Raw genomic sequence first — 20,098 nt, 5'->3', positions numbered from 1 at the left:
TCCTAAAATAAGGAGGAAGGCAATTAGCTGTTTGTAGCCACGAGATATATATATTTTGGTTTGTACCACAGAATGTGATAATAGGGTGATTCACTTATTTTCGGCAACTTAAATTTGTCGGCAACAAAGTAGCATCACACTGTTAAAATAAAACAAGGAGGAATGTGCAAAGGCTGTTTCTCCCGTTGAAAATGCTACGTGACAAATGACAATGTTGCTCCATTAAAGATTTCAAAGAAACATAGCTGGGTCCTCTCGTTGTCTGCCTCCACCCGTGGTGACAACTGGAGAACCTTTCGCATGGAAGTTGAACTGGGGTTGGATGCAACTGTTTCTATGCACGTGCAGATGCCAGGAAAAAAGAGCAATTTCTAAAGGAAAATTTTCCAGGTGGGATTTTTTTATTTTCACCGACCGCTGTGAGGGGAGATAGGAAAGAAGAGAGAACCCACAGCTCACAAACAAAAATACCATATCTTATCAGGAGTGTATTCAAGAAAAATATTATAACTAAAATAATAACAATAATTAAAAATTTAATAAATTTATTAATATTATTAACTACATAAAACTATAAATAAATAATATAATTAATAGAAATTTTTAACACTTCGGTAATGTCATCTGACATCACTTGTATCAACATGAGTTCCCTTTTTGTCTTACCCAATGAATTAAAGCTCAAAATGTATAAAAGATAGTAGTTATCTTGATTGATGAGATTAGACAAATTTTTGTGGGTATCATATTGTTTCTAATTTCGAGTATTTTTAGTTAAGATTGTATAAAATTTTTTGATTCATGTGATAATATTTACATTTAAATTAATAATAATAATCTCATATTTGCATGCTTAGATTAGTTGGATCCTATCGTTATCCTACTTTCATATAAAAAACATAGAACTTGTAATTTGCAATGAATCATATCTAGTAGTATGTTTGAGGAAGGGAATATAGTGCTGGGCCAAGCTATCCTGGAGGGTTGTTTGGATTGAACTTACTCTTTTCAATCATTACTAGGCCGAACTTCAAATCCAATTAATTTTGGACTAAAGATCAGTTGAAATTTTATGGGCTTTAAAAGCAAACTGTCACTGAACCCAAACAATAACAAACGACAAGACGAATAAGCAACCATCAAACACTTGGTGGCACTTCCAACAATCCACCTGTCACTGATGACCGTGCAGAACCGGGGCCCCACCTAAGCTAGCAAAGCCTTGCTTTAGTGTGGGACCCACCATAACTGAAATCAGTGACGTGTCCTCCTCTGCTCATTGCTAGTGCCAGGGAATCGATCTGACAGTGCGCGTGACACAAACCTACCAACTTTTGTTACCGTCTGCAAACAGCACCAGCTCTTTCAAAGTTTCATTGGACCGTCCATGTCACACCCGAATTGTGAGAGTTGGATTTGACCTTTGTAAGCATGTTAAAGAAGCTGAATTTTGCCTGCGGAGACTGCGAAAAAGGGCTGATGTTGTCAGAATCCTGACACGCGCTTTAATCCTGACTTTATGTCACACACACTCACACTCGTCGCTCCCTCATAAAACTGGCCCGAGCAAGTGATCATGTTTAGGTTCAAGGAACTCTCTTTTGAAAGTCCGCTTTTCAGTAGTTTTTACGAATATCTGTACCATCTTCTCTCTTCCGCGACGTTCAAAGACAAACGCATAGTAATCTTGTAATTGATATCACCGGTTTCGGTCGTTCCTTTGCTATGTCGTCAATGCTGGCCCAACCGGTTCAAAGCCCACCTCTTCCAGATTCTGGTATTGTCTTTTTTATCCTAAATTTAAGGATTGGAACGGATTACGGTTGGTTAATTAATTTTGAGCTTGTCTTAATTGCAGGTGGTGGTGGTGGTGGGAGTGGGACCCGGGAGAGGTCAGAGGAGAAGGGAGGGACGGTGAAGATGGAAGAGAAGGAGAAGAGGAAGGAAGGATCGCCGTCGATCAGGTTGGGCCTCGGGATTGATGGGAATACGACGGAGAAACCCGTGGTCAAACACGGAAAGTGTGTGTTCACGACAGCACAGTTGCATGAGCTGCAGTTACAAGCGCTTATCTACAAGTACATAGCGGGTGGAATCCCAGTTCCTCTTCACCTTGTTATACCCATTTGGAAAAGCGTTGCTTCCTCTGGCTCTGCTCATGGCGGCATCTATGATCAGTATCCAAGCTGTAAGCTTTCTTCTTTGTAACTTTTCTCTTCCCTAGAGTCAGAATTTTTCTTTCTTTTTTTGTTATGGAATTTGTTTTTTTTTTGTTAGATTGAGTTTCTTATGTTTTCTGTTTGTTCGTTAGAAATTTCTGTTTGCTTTTTCTTTCATGAATTTGTCAGAGCAAGTTTCATGGAGATTGTTACTCTTAAAAGTCGAGGTTAATTTATTGTGTTTATTTTTATTTTTTCATGAATGTGTTTGATGTTCAATTATCGGAAAGAAAAGAAAAGATGTTTTTATGTTAATTAGGCTTGGAATTTGCGACCGTCTTCTGTTAATTGTTAAGCATAAATTAAATGTTAATTATTCCTGGGAAATTGAGTCTCGTTGTAAGCTTGACAAGGTCTTGCCTACTTGTACTTGGAATTTGAGGTTCATCGATCAATTTTAACGTAAGTTAAATTATTAGATGAATTCGGTCCACATTAGTTTAAATTTAGCCGGACAGACATTGAAAGGGAGTTTTTCTTTCAATAAAATGATTTGTTTCGGTGATGTGAATTAGGACGAAGAATTAGAATACTTATTTCGCTTTTCTTGTTCCAGTTGTAGGATTCAGTCCTCAGGGATTTGATTATAGGAGCATGATGAATCCCGAGCCAGGGAGGTGTAGAAGAACTGATGGGAAGAAATGGCGGTGCAGTAAGAATGTGATTCCTGATCAGAAGTATTGTGCGCAGCACATGCATAGGGGTCGTCAGCGTTCAAGAAAGCCTGTGGAATCTTCTCAATTTACTTTGCCTGATACAACTCTATCAAAAAGATCAAATAAAGAATCAGAAAACTCAAAAAACCTTTCAGCCACCGTAAGTTCTCAATACACGAACCCATCTTCGTGTAATACCAGCACCAGCCATGAGAGAACTGCTACCACTGCTGTGGATAGCAACAATGTGTGGAGCAATAGGAACTCCATTTCCACAATTGCCACCACTAGCACTACCATCATTACCGCAACAAACAATGATGAGAAAAATGATTGCAAAAGGAACAAAAACTTCCCAAATACTAGTAAGAAGAGAGAAGAGAAACACTCTGTTAGTGATAATATTATCATCAATAAAAGCAGCAAGATTGGAAACAATGCCACTGTTGGTAATAGTATATCCCCTGGTGTGGGCTTTTCTCCAAAGAGTGTTCTTCAAGGTAGTGTTGTAAAAACTGAAATAATGCTCTTGTTATCATTCCTAAAGCTAGCCCATTTTCGGGACCCTCCTATCCCCTTTCTGATTTGGCTATGATATTTTATATATCATTTAATTTATAAGTCTTTCAAATTTGCTTAAACTGCATGGGTTCATGGTTTTTACTTGTATGAATCATTTGATGGTCCCCATTGTTTGCCACTCTTGTATGTTAGCATGTAATTTGTTGCCCAAAAGATTTTTTAGAAGGTTCTTTATATTTATGTTATTCTACCTTTTTTTTCTGAAACATTTTAGTTTTTGAAGTTCATGATTATGATATACATGCTCAAAAGTGCTGGGCAGTGTGAAGTCTATTACCATAATCATTGTTATTAGTGCTTGTACTATCTGAATAGAATTAGTTCTAATCACCATGTATTGTTATGCACAGCATTGAACATAACAGTTTAATCCCTTGTAGAACCCTTTTGACACTAATTAGAATGACTTTTCTTGTTATTATTATTTCAGTTCTAGGCTGCAACAGTTCCCATGGTTACAAAAACGAAATGGAACTTGAACCTGGGAGATGTAGGAGAACAGATGGGAAAAAATGGCGGTGCAGCAGAGATGTTATTCCTGATCAGAAATATTGTGCGCGGCACATGCACAGAGGTGCAAAAAAGCATGTGGAGGTTTCTCAGCCTGTTGCCGTTCCTACTATTGGCCCACCTAGTAGATTAACAGTAGCCAGCAAAGCAGCTTGTGCAGTCCTGAGCACCAGCCTTTCTATTTCAATTCCGAGTCCTCATCTGATTACACAAGATGAAAAAAGTACGAGCAGTAGCAGTGAGACTACCATCAGTGACACCACCATCACTGTCTTCGAGAATGGTAATGTTTCTTGATGTGATCTTATTTGTGGAAGGTTAAACCTTTTTTGAGTTTAGATCCAATTTTATGCCAACTCAAGATGATTGAGGTGTTTCTTCATAAAGACAAGCGAGAGTATTAGGTGTCATTCTGCAGTGAGCTATACTCAAGAAGTCGGAGATTAATGGTGATCAGCGAAGCTTCATGCCCGGCACATTTCTTCTTTTTGATCAGATCTCTGACCTCTTTTTCATGTACCAATGCATTTGAAAATTTTGTTAAGATGAGAAAGGGTGCCTTCCTTAGTGTGTTCTGGTGGGCAAAAGCAGATGAGTTCCTTGATACATGGCCTTGTATAAGCTCCTTGATTATACTCCAATGTTTTAATTTTCCCATTGGGTATTTCTATTCAATCTTGTACTGCAATTGCCATTAGTTGGAAGATCTGTGATGAATCTCTGCTTAACTTTACTCAGATCCTATAAGAGTTTGTAGTGTTTTTTAGTGCGTACCAGTTTGTGTTGTTACTTGGGAGTTTCAAGCGCAGCCGGTATTAGTTAGTTTCATATTTTTTCATCCTCCCAAAGGAATTCTGTTTCCATTTCTCTTTTAAAAGATTTTTTTTAACGGTTTGAAATAATAAATTTAATTGAGAATAATTTTTTTTCTAAAAAATATATAAAATTACTTGTAAGTATAGGGATGTTAACAGTTAAGATATTTGTAATTTTTAGATATTTTAATCCGAATTTTATTATTTGATAAGATATTGAACTCTTATAATATTTCAATTAAGTTATAAAATTATTACTTGAACCTATACTTGAATATTTTAGATATATTAAATATTCGAACTCATTAAATACTCAATTATAATAAATTTAAAATAATTTTTATGTATATTATTAATAAAAAGTAAATTAATAAATTAAAGTTCATAAAAAAATTTAAATTTAAATTCATATTTAGGATAATTAATAAACTTTAATAAATATTACCTTAATTATAAAATATTTATAAAAAATATAAAATTAAAATTTAATGTTAAAAATTTTTATTTATAATAAATTAAAATAATAAATACTTTAATATCACTACTCAAACCTGTGATGAATAATAATTTTACTATTTAAAATTTTTCTGAATTCAAATATAAATAATACACGATACTCATTATATTTTTAATTAGTGATAACAATGAGATCATTGTTAATTATTACTCATAATTCTTCTAAGTAATTTTTTAAATTTCCAACCATAAATTAAATTAATAAAATCATGATGATGGAAAGAGTTCACCTCGAGGTAAAAAAAGGGGAGAGGTTTCTTGTTTAACAAGCAACAATTTATTTAAAAAAAAAAGAGAAATATAGAAAAAAGGGCAATGGGATTGTATTAACTCTTATTGGTCTTCCTTCAAGTCGTCAACAATCACAGAGAAGAAATCACTTGATATTGGTGGAAGTTCAGATTCCATAGTCAAGTTTTTTCCTACATGAAACTGAAAACAAAGCCGATATTTTTGAATGCTTCTCGATCTTTTTGTTCAAGCCGGATTTCACCATCGATTCCAAGGGTTCAAGCCCCAAGGCCATAGCCCTTTACTTTCCGGAGCGAGTTTTACAAGGTTCCATCTGGTTTCTGCAGTGTCCTTGGCTGGTGCTGACGGTACCGGACGACTACTTTCACATGGTTTTATTGGAGGAACAAGGAGGTTTCATCATTCCAATCCGAACTCACAAACGCAAAGAACATCCAGGGCCCTTGTCAGGGTCTCAGAAAGTGCTACAAAATACTTGGCTAGAGCCATTTTAAGGGGTTCATCAGGAAAGTGTACTCTTGGTGAGGTAATTACTACTGCTCTAGTGGGTTCTTGTTTGTTGGTCATAATTTTTGGGGGTAATATAGAAAGAGTTCCATACTCAGAAAGGTTTCATCACGCACTATCTGATAAACTGGAGAAGAAGATGGGGAATATCGATGGAAGAGGTTTGAGAAGGAACATAAAGGGAAATTTCTGCCTCCATCTGATCCTCGTGCCATTCGGGTTCAGTCCATTGCTAGAAAGATACTTCAAGCAATGGATAAAGGATTAGTGCTCCAACATCAGTACAAGATCACTTCACAAACCTGTTCAAGGCTGCTTAACTATACGGTACAAAATTTCGATGCCCAAAGGAGTCTCTCTCCATGGCATTCTAGCTTATATCATTAATAAAATTCTATCTTTCAAAAAAAAAAATTTGTATTTATGTCCTCTCAGCTATCTATTACATTACATATGCTGGGTTCCTGCTTGTTGCCAAATGGTTCATGCATCTACTAATTAGTAACTATTTGCTGTGTGTTGATTTCTGCTAAACATGATTACCCTGATTTTAGCCTCTAGGACTTGGTTTTTCGTGTTCTTCTAGAAGATTATGTAGAAGTTCCTAGTGACATGCTGGAAATTTGATTCAGTTTTCCTCCAATATGAAGTAACAATTGCATTCATCTTAATTTCTTTTCTCTCTCTTTGTTTTTGAACTGAAGGAGGGAGGCAGAGGCAGATTACATCAGGTTAATGTTAATGGCTTCTGCGGGATATGATCCTCAAGTGGCACCTGATGTTCATGAGAAGCGGCTGGGGAGTTCATCACGCTTTGACTTATTTTCGACTCACCATTCTGGACAAAAGAGAGCTAAGTTGTTGAATAAACCCAAAGCAATGGAACTGGCAAAACAAGTGTCCGAGGAAGTGAACGCTGGCTATGGCCTTAGAAGTTTTGTTTAAGATCAATTTTTTCATGAAAAAACTGAAATCCCATTAACTATTAAGGCTTCTTCCTTTTCTTCTTGTGTAGGAAGGTTGAATTTCGTGCGGGACCGTTAACAGCCCCATAACAAACGATTTATGCTATTTCTCTCTGCTTTTCATCAGGTGGTGTCGTGGTGTAGTTGGTTATCACGTCAGTCTAACACACTGAAGGTCTCCGGTTCGAGTCCGGGCGACGCCATGAATATTTTTACATCTGAAATACATTTGGTTTGTGTTGATTTTGTCACATTTCACTATCTTATAAATTTACACTATGCATAGATATAAGCAAATCAGAGAAACATAACTGTAACTTCTGCACGCACTTATTTCCAACAATGGGATTGACAAAAGTTAAAGATATGCAGACAGTTTAATATAGCAAAAAGACCCTTGCCTTTAGAGTATACAATGATGGAGGGTTACAATAAAACCTTTGAAACCCACTTTGGTCTTCTCCAAGTTTGAACAATACATTCACAGGTATTTGCACACTATGCTAGTCATTTTTGACAGCCTTATAGCATTACATCTGAAACTTGAAAAAGGTCCTACTTTTTGCAGGTACCCATAGGATCTGCATTCTTGATTATCCAAGGGTGTTCCATAATCTTCTGAAGAGGGAGCCGTTTTGAAGAGTCCTTCACAAGAAGCTGCAAATAAGATTCAAGTACTTGGAATTTCAGATGTCAAATTATTTACATTCATTCTTCATAACCAATGTCTATTTAAAGGTAGTTGAGGGACTGGTGGGGAGAGTTACCCGGCTGATGAGATTTTTAGCCTCCATTGAGACATGAGGCGTGGTTGGGAAGCTCAGGTCAACGTCCCTGATCCTGTAATGTACAGCTTGGGTCACTACCTTGATCACCACACCATATTCCAATCTACATTAGACAAAATACAAGAAACCACCCGTTCCTGCATACCTTTTGAATGTATCACTTTGACTCTCGGCCTCAAATGGAGGAGCACCGTAGAGGAACTCATAGCAAAGGATGCCTAGAGTCCAGTTATCAACTGCATAATCATGAGCTTTGTTTTCCACCATTTCTGGCGCTAAATAATCCAGAGTTCCACACATTGTGCGTCTCTTGCTTGTTGACTGTACGGACCATCCAAAGTCTGCAATCTTCAACCGACCCTGTACAGTAATAGTGGAATTACTTACATTCAGACACAATCAACAGAACATTAAACCCAAGATTTGATTTCAGACAAAAATTCCCATGCTGGCCTAATGCACATATCAGACAGACCAATTTATACTTCTTGAATGGATTTCTGAACAGGGCACAGTTATGGAAAACAAGTGCATGCCAAATTAAGAAGAAAAAAGAAATGAAATGACAGCGGCTTACCTCATGATCAAGCAGCAAATTTTCCGGCTTGATATCTCTGTGAATTACATGTTTCTCATGACAATATGCCAACGCTTTTGTCAAACTTGCAATGTACTGAAAAAAAAAACTCAAAAATCGTGACAATTTTAGAAACCAAAATCTATATATAAGTCGAAAAAAATGGAGATTGGGTCATTACCGTGGCAGCTTGCTTCTCACTGAGATGACCATTTTTTCTAAGCTCCTTATAAAGCTCACCCCCAAAAGCATACTCAAGAATCAAGAAAATTCGTTCGCTGTCGTGAAACCAACCGTAAAGCCGCAGTATATTAGGGTGACGAAGGCTGGTTTGAATTTCCATTTCTCTCCTCAACTGATGGTGGATCCTGTATTTCTCTATCTGTTCCTTGAATATAACCTTCAACGCCACAATGTATTTGCTCTACAAAACGATATAAAGAATCCCCCTCAAGAACATTTGGAGTGAATAGAGAAGGCGTTTTAACGACGGAAAAAAAGAAGAACAGAAGAAGAGAGGGGAGTACCTTGACTTCCCTGGCGAGATAGACTCTACCGAATTTGCCTTTGCCCAGGGGTTTTCCGATCTCGAAGTCTTCCAAGGACCATTTTCGTTTTGGATTTCCTTCTCCTTCTTCGCTTTGGGAAATCATTTCCCTGATTCCGAAACGATGCCCAAATTGATTTCTTCTTTTCCTTTCCAGAGATTGTACAAGGATTCGGGGATTGAAATCAGGGAGAAGCAGCAGGGGAAGACGATATGGGGGCTGATCAGGAATTTGAATTTTAGAACCCGCCCATGTCATTTGAGCCTAGAGCTTTCCATGGGCCTGGATTGTAGCCCAGATAACTTGGGCCCACTCTACCATATATTTTTCTATTTTTACTTGGTTTAATGAGAAATCCTACTTGGTTATTTCAGAGTTATGTCTGATTAATCAGCCCTCTTTAACAGATTCTAATTATAAAGTCCAAATTGGACTTTGAACAGGATGGTTATGGATAATTGTAAAGGTGCTCATGAATCGAATTAAACCGATTTAATTAGGATAAGCTTAATTCAGATTTTTGTTGTAAAGAACTTGCCAAAATCGGGTTCAAAAGTAAAGTGATTAATTAACTATTAAATGTTTCGTACAAGCAAAATATTTTGATTATAATAAGACAAAATTGTTAATTAAAAGAAAATAAAAAAGGAAAAAAGATTGCGTTCATATGACAATAATAATTTTATCAATTAATTAGGTCGCATTTCCCTCCCAAAGGTTCCCCTCAAGTACGAGAGTGATGTGGTTACGTAATATTCTTTCCCTTTTCATTAAATAGTTGTAATTCATGTGATGCAAGGATAAGGATTGTTATTTATTTTATAAACCATTATTTATTACTCCTTTAATCTATTTATTTCAACCCAAATCGCCTTTCAAATTCATAATATTTTATGTCAGAATTCTTTTTTTTTTTCTCAATTTATATGTATATGGATCTATGTAATTGTTCTACAATTAATATCCTAGTTTTTTTTTTTCGGGCGGGTGCTCGTATTTGTTTAGGCTACCGGCACCGGCAGATGAAGATATTCTCGATTACTCTTATTCGCTACTTCCGCTTCAAATTAGCGGATGGCATGGAAAATATAACTTATAGGACCCCCTTCTCTCTTCAAATGAACAAAAACCTTCATATTTGTGCTGTTCCAAGGATGATTCAATGAATTTCAGCGCATGAAGAATTGCTTGCCAAAATACTTCAAAGTGTTAGTACAAAGATCGAGATGCCTCCTCGACAGCTTAGAATGTTGGTCCTATATGAAATTAGAATTTAATAAGATATGATCGAGATCCTGGTTCTTGTCGTTCTGCATTTGCTGGTTTGCAATGAAACATTGGCCCCTGGTTATACCGACCCCTGGTTCCTGGTTCATGTTCATTGATCTTTCTTTCTTCATGGTAGACTGTACTGCAATTTATGCTTCAGCATCCATGGACGGATATTAAATTCATTGCCACTACTGTCCCTTTTTCTAATCCTCTCTTTTCTCATTATCAGAATATTCACCGGTAAATCCATCAATGATCCTAACTACGCCCCGGTGAAGGGCAGTGTTTTAAACCAGCTCTTATACTTTAACCATATCTACGACTACCAAACACAAATTGCCCAAAAACTGCCCACTTTCAGGTTACTTGGTATTGCACGTAGTGTAATCTTCACAGCCGATACGCGAAACATAGAGCACGTTTTGAAAATAAATTTTAACAAATATGAAAAGGGTACACATCACCAAGAACTTGTTAGAGATCTTTGGGGACAAGGGATTTTTGCGGTGGATGGAGACAAGTGGCGGTAGCAGCGGAAGCTTGCGAGCTTCGAGTTCTCGACGAGAGTTCTTAGAGATTTTAGCTGCTCTGTTTTCAGAATATATACTGCCAAACTGGTTAGAGCTGTTCCGGAGCTAACGGCGTAGAGACAGGTTATTGAATTCCAAGTGAGTAACTCGATCTTTTTTTTTTTTTTTTAAAAAAAAAACAGAGAGCCAAAGGTCAAATTTTGAGTGTTTAAGTTATGGAGTAGTCTTGTTGCGTAGGATATGTTGATGAAATACACAATGGAATCGATGTTCAAAGTTGGGTTTGGAATTGATTTAAATTGGATGGAAGGGTCAATTGAAGAAGGAACTACCTTCGTAAAGGCTTTTGATGATGCCAATGAGTCGGTGTGCTTGCGCTATATCAATACTTTTTGGAAGCTGAAAAGAGCTCTTAACATTGGCTCCGAAGCCTCCCTCAAGAAGAATATCAAAGTCATTGATAATTTTATTCACAATGTTTTAAGCACCAAGAAGAAACTGCTAGCAATGAACCCAGATCCTGTGAGTCATATTTTGCTCTAAATTTGGTGGTTGTTTAAACTTATTATTACTTGGATAGTTAATGCTTTCGTTAATTTTTTTTATAATTTTTTATATAACAAAGTAAAAGGTGAAAAAGCAAAATTTCAATTGATTAAAAAGAGATAAATAATTAAATGAATAGCACATTTAATTTATTTTTTTAAAGTCATGCCAACAGTAATGTACATGATGAGTTCTCGTTTTGTGTTGTTAAAAGTTGATTATTTTTTGGGGATTTAAGAATGTCAAAGAAGACATACTTTCACGGTTTTTAATGGAGAGTGAGAAGAATCCAGAAACAATGACTGATCAATATCTAAGGGACATAATTTTGAATTTCTTGATTGCTGGCAGAGACACTACTGCCAATGCTTTGTCCTGGTTCTTCTACATGCTCTGCAAGCACCCCTTGATACAAGAAAAAGTTGCACAAGAAGTTATAGACATCAATTGCAGCCACGGAAATGATGCTAGCGTTGATGACTTCATCACAACCATACCCGATGCAACTCTTGAGAAAATGCATTATCTTCATGCAGCATTAACAGAGACCTTAAGACTGTACCCTCCAGTCCCTCGGGTAAATTTGCTGAAAATTTTCATAGATTGATTTTTGCTTCGTGCTTATTGTGCTGAAAATACTACCGTTTGAAGCTTAGGATCTAAGATTTCTGTTGTTGTAATATATGGATGGGTCATATTACAACATCTTAACTATAGGCATTTCTTCATAGCATTTCAATAATTACATACAAACGTGGGTAATATGGTATCTTTATTGTACATCAAGGATGCAAGGTGTTCACAGGCGGATGACATTTTCCCGGATGGACGCAAAGTCAAGAAAGGAGATGAGGTTGCCTATGTGCCCTATTCCATGGGTAGAATACCTTCCATTTGGGGAGAAGACGCTGAGGTCTTTCGACTGAAAGATGGCTTAAAAACGGAGTTTTCCAACCAGAATCGCCTTTCAAATTCGTGACATTTCATGTTTGAACTCTCTTCTTAATAAATATATCTACACGTATGTATCTTTATTGTCAATTTTTGTTTTGGCTTTTGCATTACTTCCCGCAGGGGGTCCTCGAATTTGTTTAGGCAAGGAATTCGCGTACCGGCAGATGAAGATATTCTCAATTGCCCTTATTCGCTACTTCCGCTTCAAATTAGCTGATGATACAAAAATTGCAACATACAGAGTAACATTCACTCTTCAGATACGAGGAGGCCTTCAACTTTGTGCTGTTCCTAGGACAACTTAAACCAATTCCCAGAAACATGATAACTTGTCGGTTGGAAAAATGTTCAACCCCTTGCTGGTTGCAATAACATTACTTCCACTTTCCTTTTCTTGTTTTGTGCAGCACAACAACTGGATTGTTTCAAGTCGACTTCGGATTTGCTTTTCTAATGATGTTGAAGATGAAACTTTGGGTCACCTTGTATTGAAGATCGGTAAAACAAATCCAATGCATTAATTTCTGATTCTAAGCTTAACCCATACTCCACTTTTGATAGTTGGCTAATTCCCTATTCTAATCTTTCTTTAATTTTCCCATTTAGGACAAATTATTTATTTATTTCTACTATTTCTGGCCAACAGTTGAGCCGTAACTCCATGCCCCAACACTGATGGTGGCATGGCGGAGACAGACCTCCGACCATAAATAACTTTTGTTTTTGCTTGTTTGTTGGGCCTTTTCAGTTTAGGGTTGGATCATTGATGTACACGAAGCCTAACATTGAAGTTCATGGGCAGGGTCAGGCGAGCTAGATTCTAGCCTACTTTCCTATATACATAGTTCTTTTTTCTCAGCCGAAAATAATGCTGTTAAGCCCGTGAGGCATATGTCTACTTCCGTTGAACTTTCAGAAAAATGGAAATGAAAAGGAAAAAGAAAGTGCAACCCATTAAACTTTCATTTCTTTTTCGATTCTGTTCTTCTCTCCAGGATCTCTTTGAGCAATTGTATTTCCATTCCCTTCAGCTTTCCTTACCACCTACTTAATTTTCCTTCATTTTTCCACTTTATTTTCTCTTCAGTCAAAGGCCAATTCTTGCCAATAATGAATTCAGTTACTAACCTAAGAAACATGTGCATGCAGGTAAGATATTGGATTACGCCAAAATACTTCAAAGTGTTAGTACAAAGAGATGCCTCCTTTAAGTTTAGCACGTCGGTCATATATATTGTAAGAAAAACGGCATGAGAGTGTGATCGAATTGCACATACGCAATGGAATAAATAGATTGAAATAAAATAAAATAAAACAGAATTTTCTTATGTCATATCCCTTGAATTTTTTTGGTGTTTTAACACAATCAAACAAAAGTAATATTTTGAAAATAATATTACCTAGTTAAGTGATATGGTAATCACGATGGCATCTTTTTTCTCCTTTCTGAACTCGCGATACACCACAAAAAAAAAAAAGAAAACCCGGGCCACTCAATTGTTTGGCCTTCAATAATTGCACACACTATTACAATAAAATCTTTTTCAACCACATCAATGTGCTAGCAATGTGGACAATGGATTGTCCTTTTCACTCCTCACTCACTTTTTGCCTTATGCCACAAGAAAATCTCTTCACTAAGAATTTTCACAAGGGTCAGTGGCTAGAGTAGTTAGGTTTTGTGTATGTTCAACAACTTGTGAAGAATGGATGAAAAGTGAGCTTTTATACCTAGTTTAAAAGATAGCTTTGGTTTTTATTGAAGGCCTCAATATTATAACTACTTATAATATTGACCCTATACTTAATTAAACTAATTTTAATTAAATCTTTGAAAATTAAAACTTAGTGTATAATTTAAGTTCAACTTAAATCATCACAATTTCAATTTAATTCTTATTGCAACTTATTGTGTGTGATTCATTAGGTTCATAACATGTTGACAATGATCTTAGAATGTAATCTACAATTAAATTTATGATTAGATAAATTCAAACTACTTTGAATTTATCGTTGATCATATCAACTACTTTATGATTATAGACCATAAATGGGATCTAGGAACCTATCATGATCACCCAATTGTAAGGAGAGTAAAAGGTTTTTTGACAACCTTTTAATGTCCAATTTATCAGTATAATTAATTCCCTTATCATATATATCTTAAAAGAAACGAGAGTATGGTACAGTGTCTACTCTCATATCCTTTTCTTTTGGTTCTTTTAAGCTTCACCACTAGTTTTGTCTAAGACTTAGGAAACTCCTTTCCTAATTTCTAAGTTGCCTTGGCTAAAGATTTCATATGACTAGTATGTATAAAAAAACAAGTAGAATATGTTTTTTAAATCACTTGGAGTGATTATTCCACTCTTGGCCACTCATTTGTTTTTATGTGCTTCATACTATACACAATATTCATCCTTTTTAAATATCCTTATTTAGGACCTAGAGAGATGAAGTCAAAGTATAGTACTCCACACATAAAATAACTTGGCATCTCAAATCTTGGGAGTACTTATAAGACTGATTCATAAGAAGTGTTCCATAAACATTTGTGTGTTATCAAATAGATTTCTCATGGTGAGTCATGTTCAATAAACCTACATTCTATACAAGCACCTAGATGTTAGATCTAAGTATTTCTATATTTCAACTTATGAGATCAGTTGCTCATTTTACAAGTAAGAAGCATAACATGTGTTGGCCTTTGAGTATTATCAATGTCCTATTTTGATAATACAATGGTTATAAACTATTTCAGAATAGCACTTTGATGCATAAGGATCTTATAATTATAACTCACTTATAATTCCTTGTACATTTGTTTCAAGGGCTTTGCCTTTATAAATTAAAGTAGCTAATTATGAAGCAATTTATGGATAAAGAAATATCTCTTATTCCATAATAAAATGTTATAATAAATTAATTAACAAAGAATACCCACTACAATATATGTGATTGGCTTTTGAACTTAGTCCAACATAAATCTGAAACTAGAATTGAATAAGACATCATATACAACCACTGAATCTAGAACCAAGCTAAAATGAAGCAACCTGATCCGTGCCCAAAACCCGTGAGTTTATCTGCCTGCATTTATTTGTCTCCTTCCTTCAATATTGTTGTTGTAACTTGTAATAAGGACAATGTTTTTACGTGTTATATATATATATATATATATATATATATATATATATATATATATATATATATTTCCATCTTTTGTACTCTTCTGATTCTAGAACACTATAATAAATTCGATTTAAGATTATAATTTTTATATTAATTTTATAAATTTGACAGCACTACAAAACTTTTTAACAGTGTTATAAATAAAATGTAACTATAAAGGTTGTATCTACTAACAGAGACGGTACTTTTGATATTGTTATTAACTGTGAAAAAATACAATTAAAAGATTAAACAACTCTATAATTGAAGATTTCATTATAGAAAAAGATACCTTATCTAAACAAATATAATTAAAGCTAAAATTCATTATAGTGGAAGTTTCTTTTCGTAACCTTTCATGACGTCTAAATAATGTTTATTCGTTTTAAAACAATTGGATATAAGTGGAGTTGGTGGCTGGTACTTTGTTAAAAATTATATCCAGTTGGTATTATTTGTCCAAAATCATATAGTATCAGTATTATTTAAAACTTTGAGGTAAGTGACATCAACTTTGGTTCGATGAGGCTAATAATTGTATCGTAGAAAAATCAGATTGGTACAATTAATGACGTATGCATGAACATTGGCAACATATTGGTGATGTAGAGGATTGGGTTTTTCTGTGTTATTTAATAATGAAGGAATCCCTTGATTCAAGTAATAAGTAGGTGGCTGTGATCACAGCTTTCTTACAGAGTATTCGTCAGAAAATCATAATGGAGATTTTATCTACCATCTTCGTGTTGATATCATTGCCACTACTCTTTCTTTTTCTAATCCTTTCTTTTGTCCTGATCAGAATCTTCACTGGAAAATCCATCAATGATCCTAACTATGCCCCTGTGAAGGGCAGTGTTTTCAACCAGCTCTTATACCTTAACTATCTCTACGACTACTAAACCCAAATTGCCAAAAAACTGCCCACTTTTAGGTTACTTGATTTTGCATATAGTCTAATCTTCACCGTCGATACGCGAAACGTAGAGCACATTTTGAAAACAAATTTTGACAAATATGCAAAGGGTGCATATCACCAAGAACTTGTTCGAGATCTTTGGGGACAAGGGATTTTTGCGGTGGATGGAGACAAGTGGCGGCAGCAGCGTAAGCTTGCGAGCTTCGAGTTCTCGACGAGAGTTCTTAGAGATTTTAGCAGCTCTGTTTTCAGAAAAAATGCTGTCAAACTGGTTAGAGCTGTTTCAGAGCTGACGCGGTTGGGTCAGGCTATGAAATTCCAAGTGAGTAACTCGATCTTTTTCATTTTTTTTAACAGAGAGCAAAAGGTCAAATTTTGAGTGTTTAAGTTATGGAGTAATCTTGTTGTGTAGGACATGTTGATGAAATACACAGTGGAATCGATGTTCAAAGTTGGGTTTGGAATTGATTTAAATTGCATGGAAGGGTCAAGTGAAGAAGGAACTACCTTTGTGAAGGCTTTTGATGATGCCAATGAGCTGGTGTACATGCGCTATATGGATCCTTTTTGGAAGCTGAAAAGGGCTCTTAATATTGGCTCTGAAGCCTCCCTCAAGAAGAATATCAAAGTCATTGATAATTTTATTCACAATGTTATAAGCACCAAGAAGAAACTGCTACCCAGATCGTGTGAGTCATATTTTCCTCTAATTAAATTTGTGGTTATATATATATATTTTTTGTTAAATCAATACTTTATTAATGCATCAACATGATACATATTGGATGGAGTTGGGAAACACAGTAATCACTAGTCTGTTTTCCAGAAACTCCTACCACACAGGGCTAATTGCCCAGCATCCCGACAGCACCGACCCTTTTCCACACCATACAGCGCCCAGATGAAACTTGTATTATCAATTTAGGACGACTCAATACATTAATCTAACAGAATCTTATTTTATTTTTGTTATTATAAAATTTCCTTAGAGTTCATCTTATGGTCGATATCTAATTATCACTCTCCTATGGAGGGATTCACAATAAGATCAACCTTATTTCTGTCCAAACAATTTTAATAATCTAGTAATTGTCCACTAGTGTTTGGCTGTAACTCCGATATAGTTATGTTCTCTTGTATTTTTCAAGTCTTTGTAACAGTAGATGAGTTCTTTGTTTTTTGTTGCTAAAAGTTGATTATTTTTTCTTTTTTGGGAATTTAAGAATGTCAAAGAAGACATACTTTCAAGGTTTTTGATCGAGAGTGTGAAGAATCCTGAAACAATGACTGATCAATATCTAAGGGACATAATTTTGAATTTCTTGATTGCTGGCAAAGATGCTAGTGCCAACACTTTGTCCTAGTTCGTCTACATGATCTGCAAGCACCGCTTGATACAAGAAAAAGTTGCACAAGAGGTGATGGACATCGCTTGCAGCCAAGGAAATGATGCTAGCGTTGATGACTTCATCACAACCATAACCGATGCAACTCTTGAGAAAATGCATTATCTTCATGCAGCATTAACAGAGACCTTAAGACTGTACCCCACAGTCCCTCCGGTAAATTTGCTGAAAATCTTCATAGATTGATTTTTGCTATATTTCATGCTAAAATTGCTGAAAATAGTAAGGTTTGAAGTTTAAGATTTAAGATTTATGTTTTTCTAATATATGGATTGACAATATTAATTACAATATCTTAATTATAGGCATTTCTTCATGAAAAGAAAAATCATAAATAAATAATTACATACTTACGTGGGTAAATGTGGTATCTTTATTGTACATCAAGGATGGAAGGTGTTCACTGGCGGATGACATTCTCCCCGATGGACACAAGTCAGGAAAGGAGATGAGGTTACCTGTCTGGCCTATTCCATGGGTAGAATGCCTTCCATTTGGGGAGAGGACGCTGAGGTTTTTCGACCAGAACGATGGCTTAAAGACGGGGTTTTCCAACCCGAATCGCCTTTCAAATTCGTGGCATTCCATGTTTGAACTCTTTTTACCTTTTTATTATATATATATATGTATGCATATATGGTTGTCAAACACTAAGAATTTATCTTTTGGCTTTTGCATTACTTCCTGCAGGCGGGCCATCGAGTTTGTTTAGGCAAGGAATTCGCGTACTGGCAGAGAAGATATTCTCAATTGCCCTTATTCGCTACTTCCGCTTCAAATTAGCTGATGATACAAAAATTGCAACCTACAGAGTAACATTCACTCTTCAGATGCGGGGAGGCCTTCAACTTTATGCTGTTCCTAGGACAACTTAAACCAATTTCCAGAAACATGGTAGATTGTCGGTTGGAAAAATGCTCAACCCCTTGCTGGTTGCAATAACATTACTTCCGCTTTCCTTTTCTAGTTTTGTGCAGAATAACAACTTGATTGTCTCATGTCGAGTTCCGATTTGCTTTTCTAATGATTATGAACATGAAATTTGGTTCACCTTGTATTGGAGATCGGTAAATAAATAAACTGCATAAATTTCTGATTCTAAGCTTAACCCATACTCCACTTTTTGATAAATTATTTGTTATTTCTACTATTTCTGGCCAACAGTCGAAACGTAACTCCATAGCCAACACTGATGGTGGCATAGCGGAGGCGGACCTCCAACCATAGATAACTTTCGCTTTTGCTTGTGTTTTGGGCCATTATTTTTCTTACAGTAATTCAGGATCCTCCTGTAGACTGCCTTTGGCTTGCAGTGAGTTGTCAGGGTCAGAGAGGTACCTCGATCTCGCTAGCTAATCATCGCAATGCTTTGTCAAGTTGAGCTCTCTGTGAACCATATTGAAAAAGAAAATTGCGATAACATCATCTATTTTCTTTTCTAATTGCGTACCGCACAACCGATGCCAATTCTTGGGGGTTATTGATTTTTAATACTTCCAATTTGCAATTCTGATGTTGTTAGGCTTAATGACATAGATTTGTCATTTTCATATATAAGCTGTTTTATCTACAAATAATTCAATCAATCATATAAAATTAAAATAAATCCAAAGATTTCAAAGTCTCCTTATTATTGAAATAATTATACTTCATTGATTAATGGCGCGTAAAGTCTATTACCCAACTATATAAAATGTAATTAAAAATGGAGAGTGTAGAAAGAAAGAATCAAGCAAAGTAGTAAGACAAAAGTGATCAAGAAAATGAAATGTGGAAGAAGCCAATAGGACTGATTTATGCCTCTTGACCTTTTGTCTAATATGCTGGGCAATTGGCATCCTCAAAATTCAAACAACCCTTTCATATGGCGAATATTTTCAAGGACAAACTTATTTTTTTTTTGCACCTTGGATTATCTATTTTCGGCTTCCCATTTTAATTGATTAGTGATTGGCATTATTGAATGAGCATCACCGTTTAAATATCTTCTTCCAAATCTTGTTATTCTTAAGTTAAACTTAACATATGATGAGGGTGGTTTTGTGGAGTTAGATAGTTGGCAGGTGAATGTTGTCGCCAATTGTAATAATAAATAGAGAATAGAGAGCTTGATCATGTAACAGGGGTATCCTAAGAATTGTATAAGGGTTTCTTGCGAGGTGACTCACCTAATTCATTGTTAATCATTTAAGGCTGAAATAAGTTTCTAGCCTAACTTAATCGATAGCCATGTCATTATTCCGTTTATGACAAATTACTTTGCAAAAAACAAAAAAAAAATGTAAAACATAAATGGTTCTACTAAGACATAATGCTCAAATAAGCTCTAAAACTATTTAAGAAAATTTAAATAAATTTTTATTCT

At 35.6% G+C, this 20,098-nt stretch overlaps 2 protein-coding genes, 1 non-coding gene and 2 pseudogenes across 4 annotated transcripts; 4 read left to right on the top strand and 1 right to left on the bottom strand.

Moving 5' to 3' along the window:
* Window positions 1–1,564: 1,564 nt before the first annotated feature.
* On the top strand, window positions 1,565–4,740 carry GRF9 (growth-regulating factor 9). The gene is made up of 4 exons (XM_018114207.2): window positions 1,565–1,777; window positions 1,859–2,188; window positions 2,776–3,375; window positions 3,888–4,740. Exons 1-4 carry the CDS (start codon window positions 1,726–1,728, stop codon window positions 4,262–4,264), a joined length of 1,359 nt encoding a protein of 452 aa, XP_017969696.2. The 5' UTR covers window positions 1,565–1,725; the 3' UTR covers window positions 4,265–4,740.
* Window positions 4,741–7,151: 2,411 nt separating this feature from the next.
* On the top strand, window positions 7,152–7,225 carry TRNAV-AAC (transfer RNA valine (anticodon AAC)). The gene has a single exon. It is a non-coding gene; the product is annotated as a tRNA-Val (tRNA).
* Window positions 7,226–7,370: 145 nt separating this feature from the next.
* On the bottom strand, window positions 7,371–9,151 carry AUR3 (ataurora3). Its single transcript, XM_007051954.3, has 6 exons — window positions 8,915–9,151; window positions 8,569–8,811; window positions 8,388–8,483; window positions 7,956–8,170; window positions 7,790–7,862; window positions 7,371–7,679 (listed from the first exon to the last, which is right to left on the bottom strand). Exons 1-6 carry the CDS (start codon window positions 9,038–9,040, stop codon window positions 7,578–7,580), a joined length of 855 nt encoding a protein of 284 aa, XP_007052016.2. The 5' UTR covers window positions 9,041–9,151; the 3' UTR covers window positions 7,371–7,577.
* Window positions 9,152–10,161: 1,010 nt separating this feature from the next.
* Window positions 10,162–12,542, top strand: LOC18614273 (cytochrome P450 704C1-like; annotated as a pseudogene).
* A 3,434-nt stretch (window positions 12,543–15,976) lies between these two features.
* LOC18614272 (cytochrome P450 704C1-like) lies at window positions 15,977–18,835 on the top strand (annotated as a pseudogene). Its single transcript, XR_016024148.1, has 6 exons — window positions 15,977–15,981; window positions 16,364–16,649; window positions 16,740–16,955; window positions 17,551–17,889; window positions 18,122–18,321; window positions 18,424–18,835. The product of XR_016024148.1 is annotated as a cytochrome P450 704C1-like (transcript).
* The last annotated feature ends 1,263 nt before the right edge of the window (window positions 18,836–20,098 follow it).

This window comes from Theobroma cacao, chromosome 1 (assembly GCF_053813885.1).
Source record: "Theobroma cacao isolate CCN51 chromosome 1, ASM5381388v1, whole genome shotgun sequence".
Lineage (NCBI taxonomy): Eukaryota > Viridiplantae > Streptophyta > Magnoliopsida > Malvales > Malvaceae > Theobroma > Theobroma cacao.
This window is presented reverse-complemented; position numbering and strand designations above follow the sequence as displayed.

Bases quoted from the DNA above. Each gene is read 5' to 3' on its own strand.
- GRF9 (XM_018114207.2), top strand. From the start codon at position 1,726: ATGTCGTCAATGCTGGCCCAACCGGTTCAAAGCCCACCTCTTCCAGAT. The intron at 2,189-2,775 runs GTAAGCTTTCTT...TTCTTGTTCCAG, and splicing joins CTATGATCAGTATCCAAGCT to TTGTAGGATTCAGTCCTCAG. The intron at 3,376-3,887 runs GTAGTGTTGTAA...TTATTATTTCAG, and splicing joins TCCAAAGAGTGTTCTTCAAG to TTCTAGGCTGCAACAGTTCC.
- AUR3 (XM_007051954.3), bottom strand. From the start codon at position 9,040: ATGATTTCCCAAAGCGAAGAAGGAGAAGGAAATCCAAAACGAAAATGG. The intron at 8,812-8,914 runs GTACTCCCCTCT...ATCGTTTTGTAG, and splicing joins ATCTCGCCAGGGAAGTCAAG to AGCAAATACATTGTGGCGTT. The intron at 8,171-8,387 runs GTAAGCCGCTGT...ATTACTGTACAG, and splicing joins ATTTGCTGCTTGATCATGAG to GGTCGGTTGAAGATTGCAGA.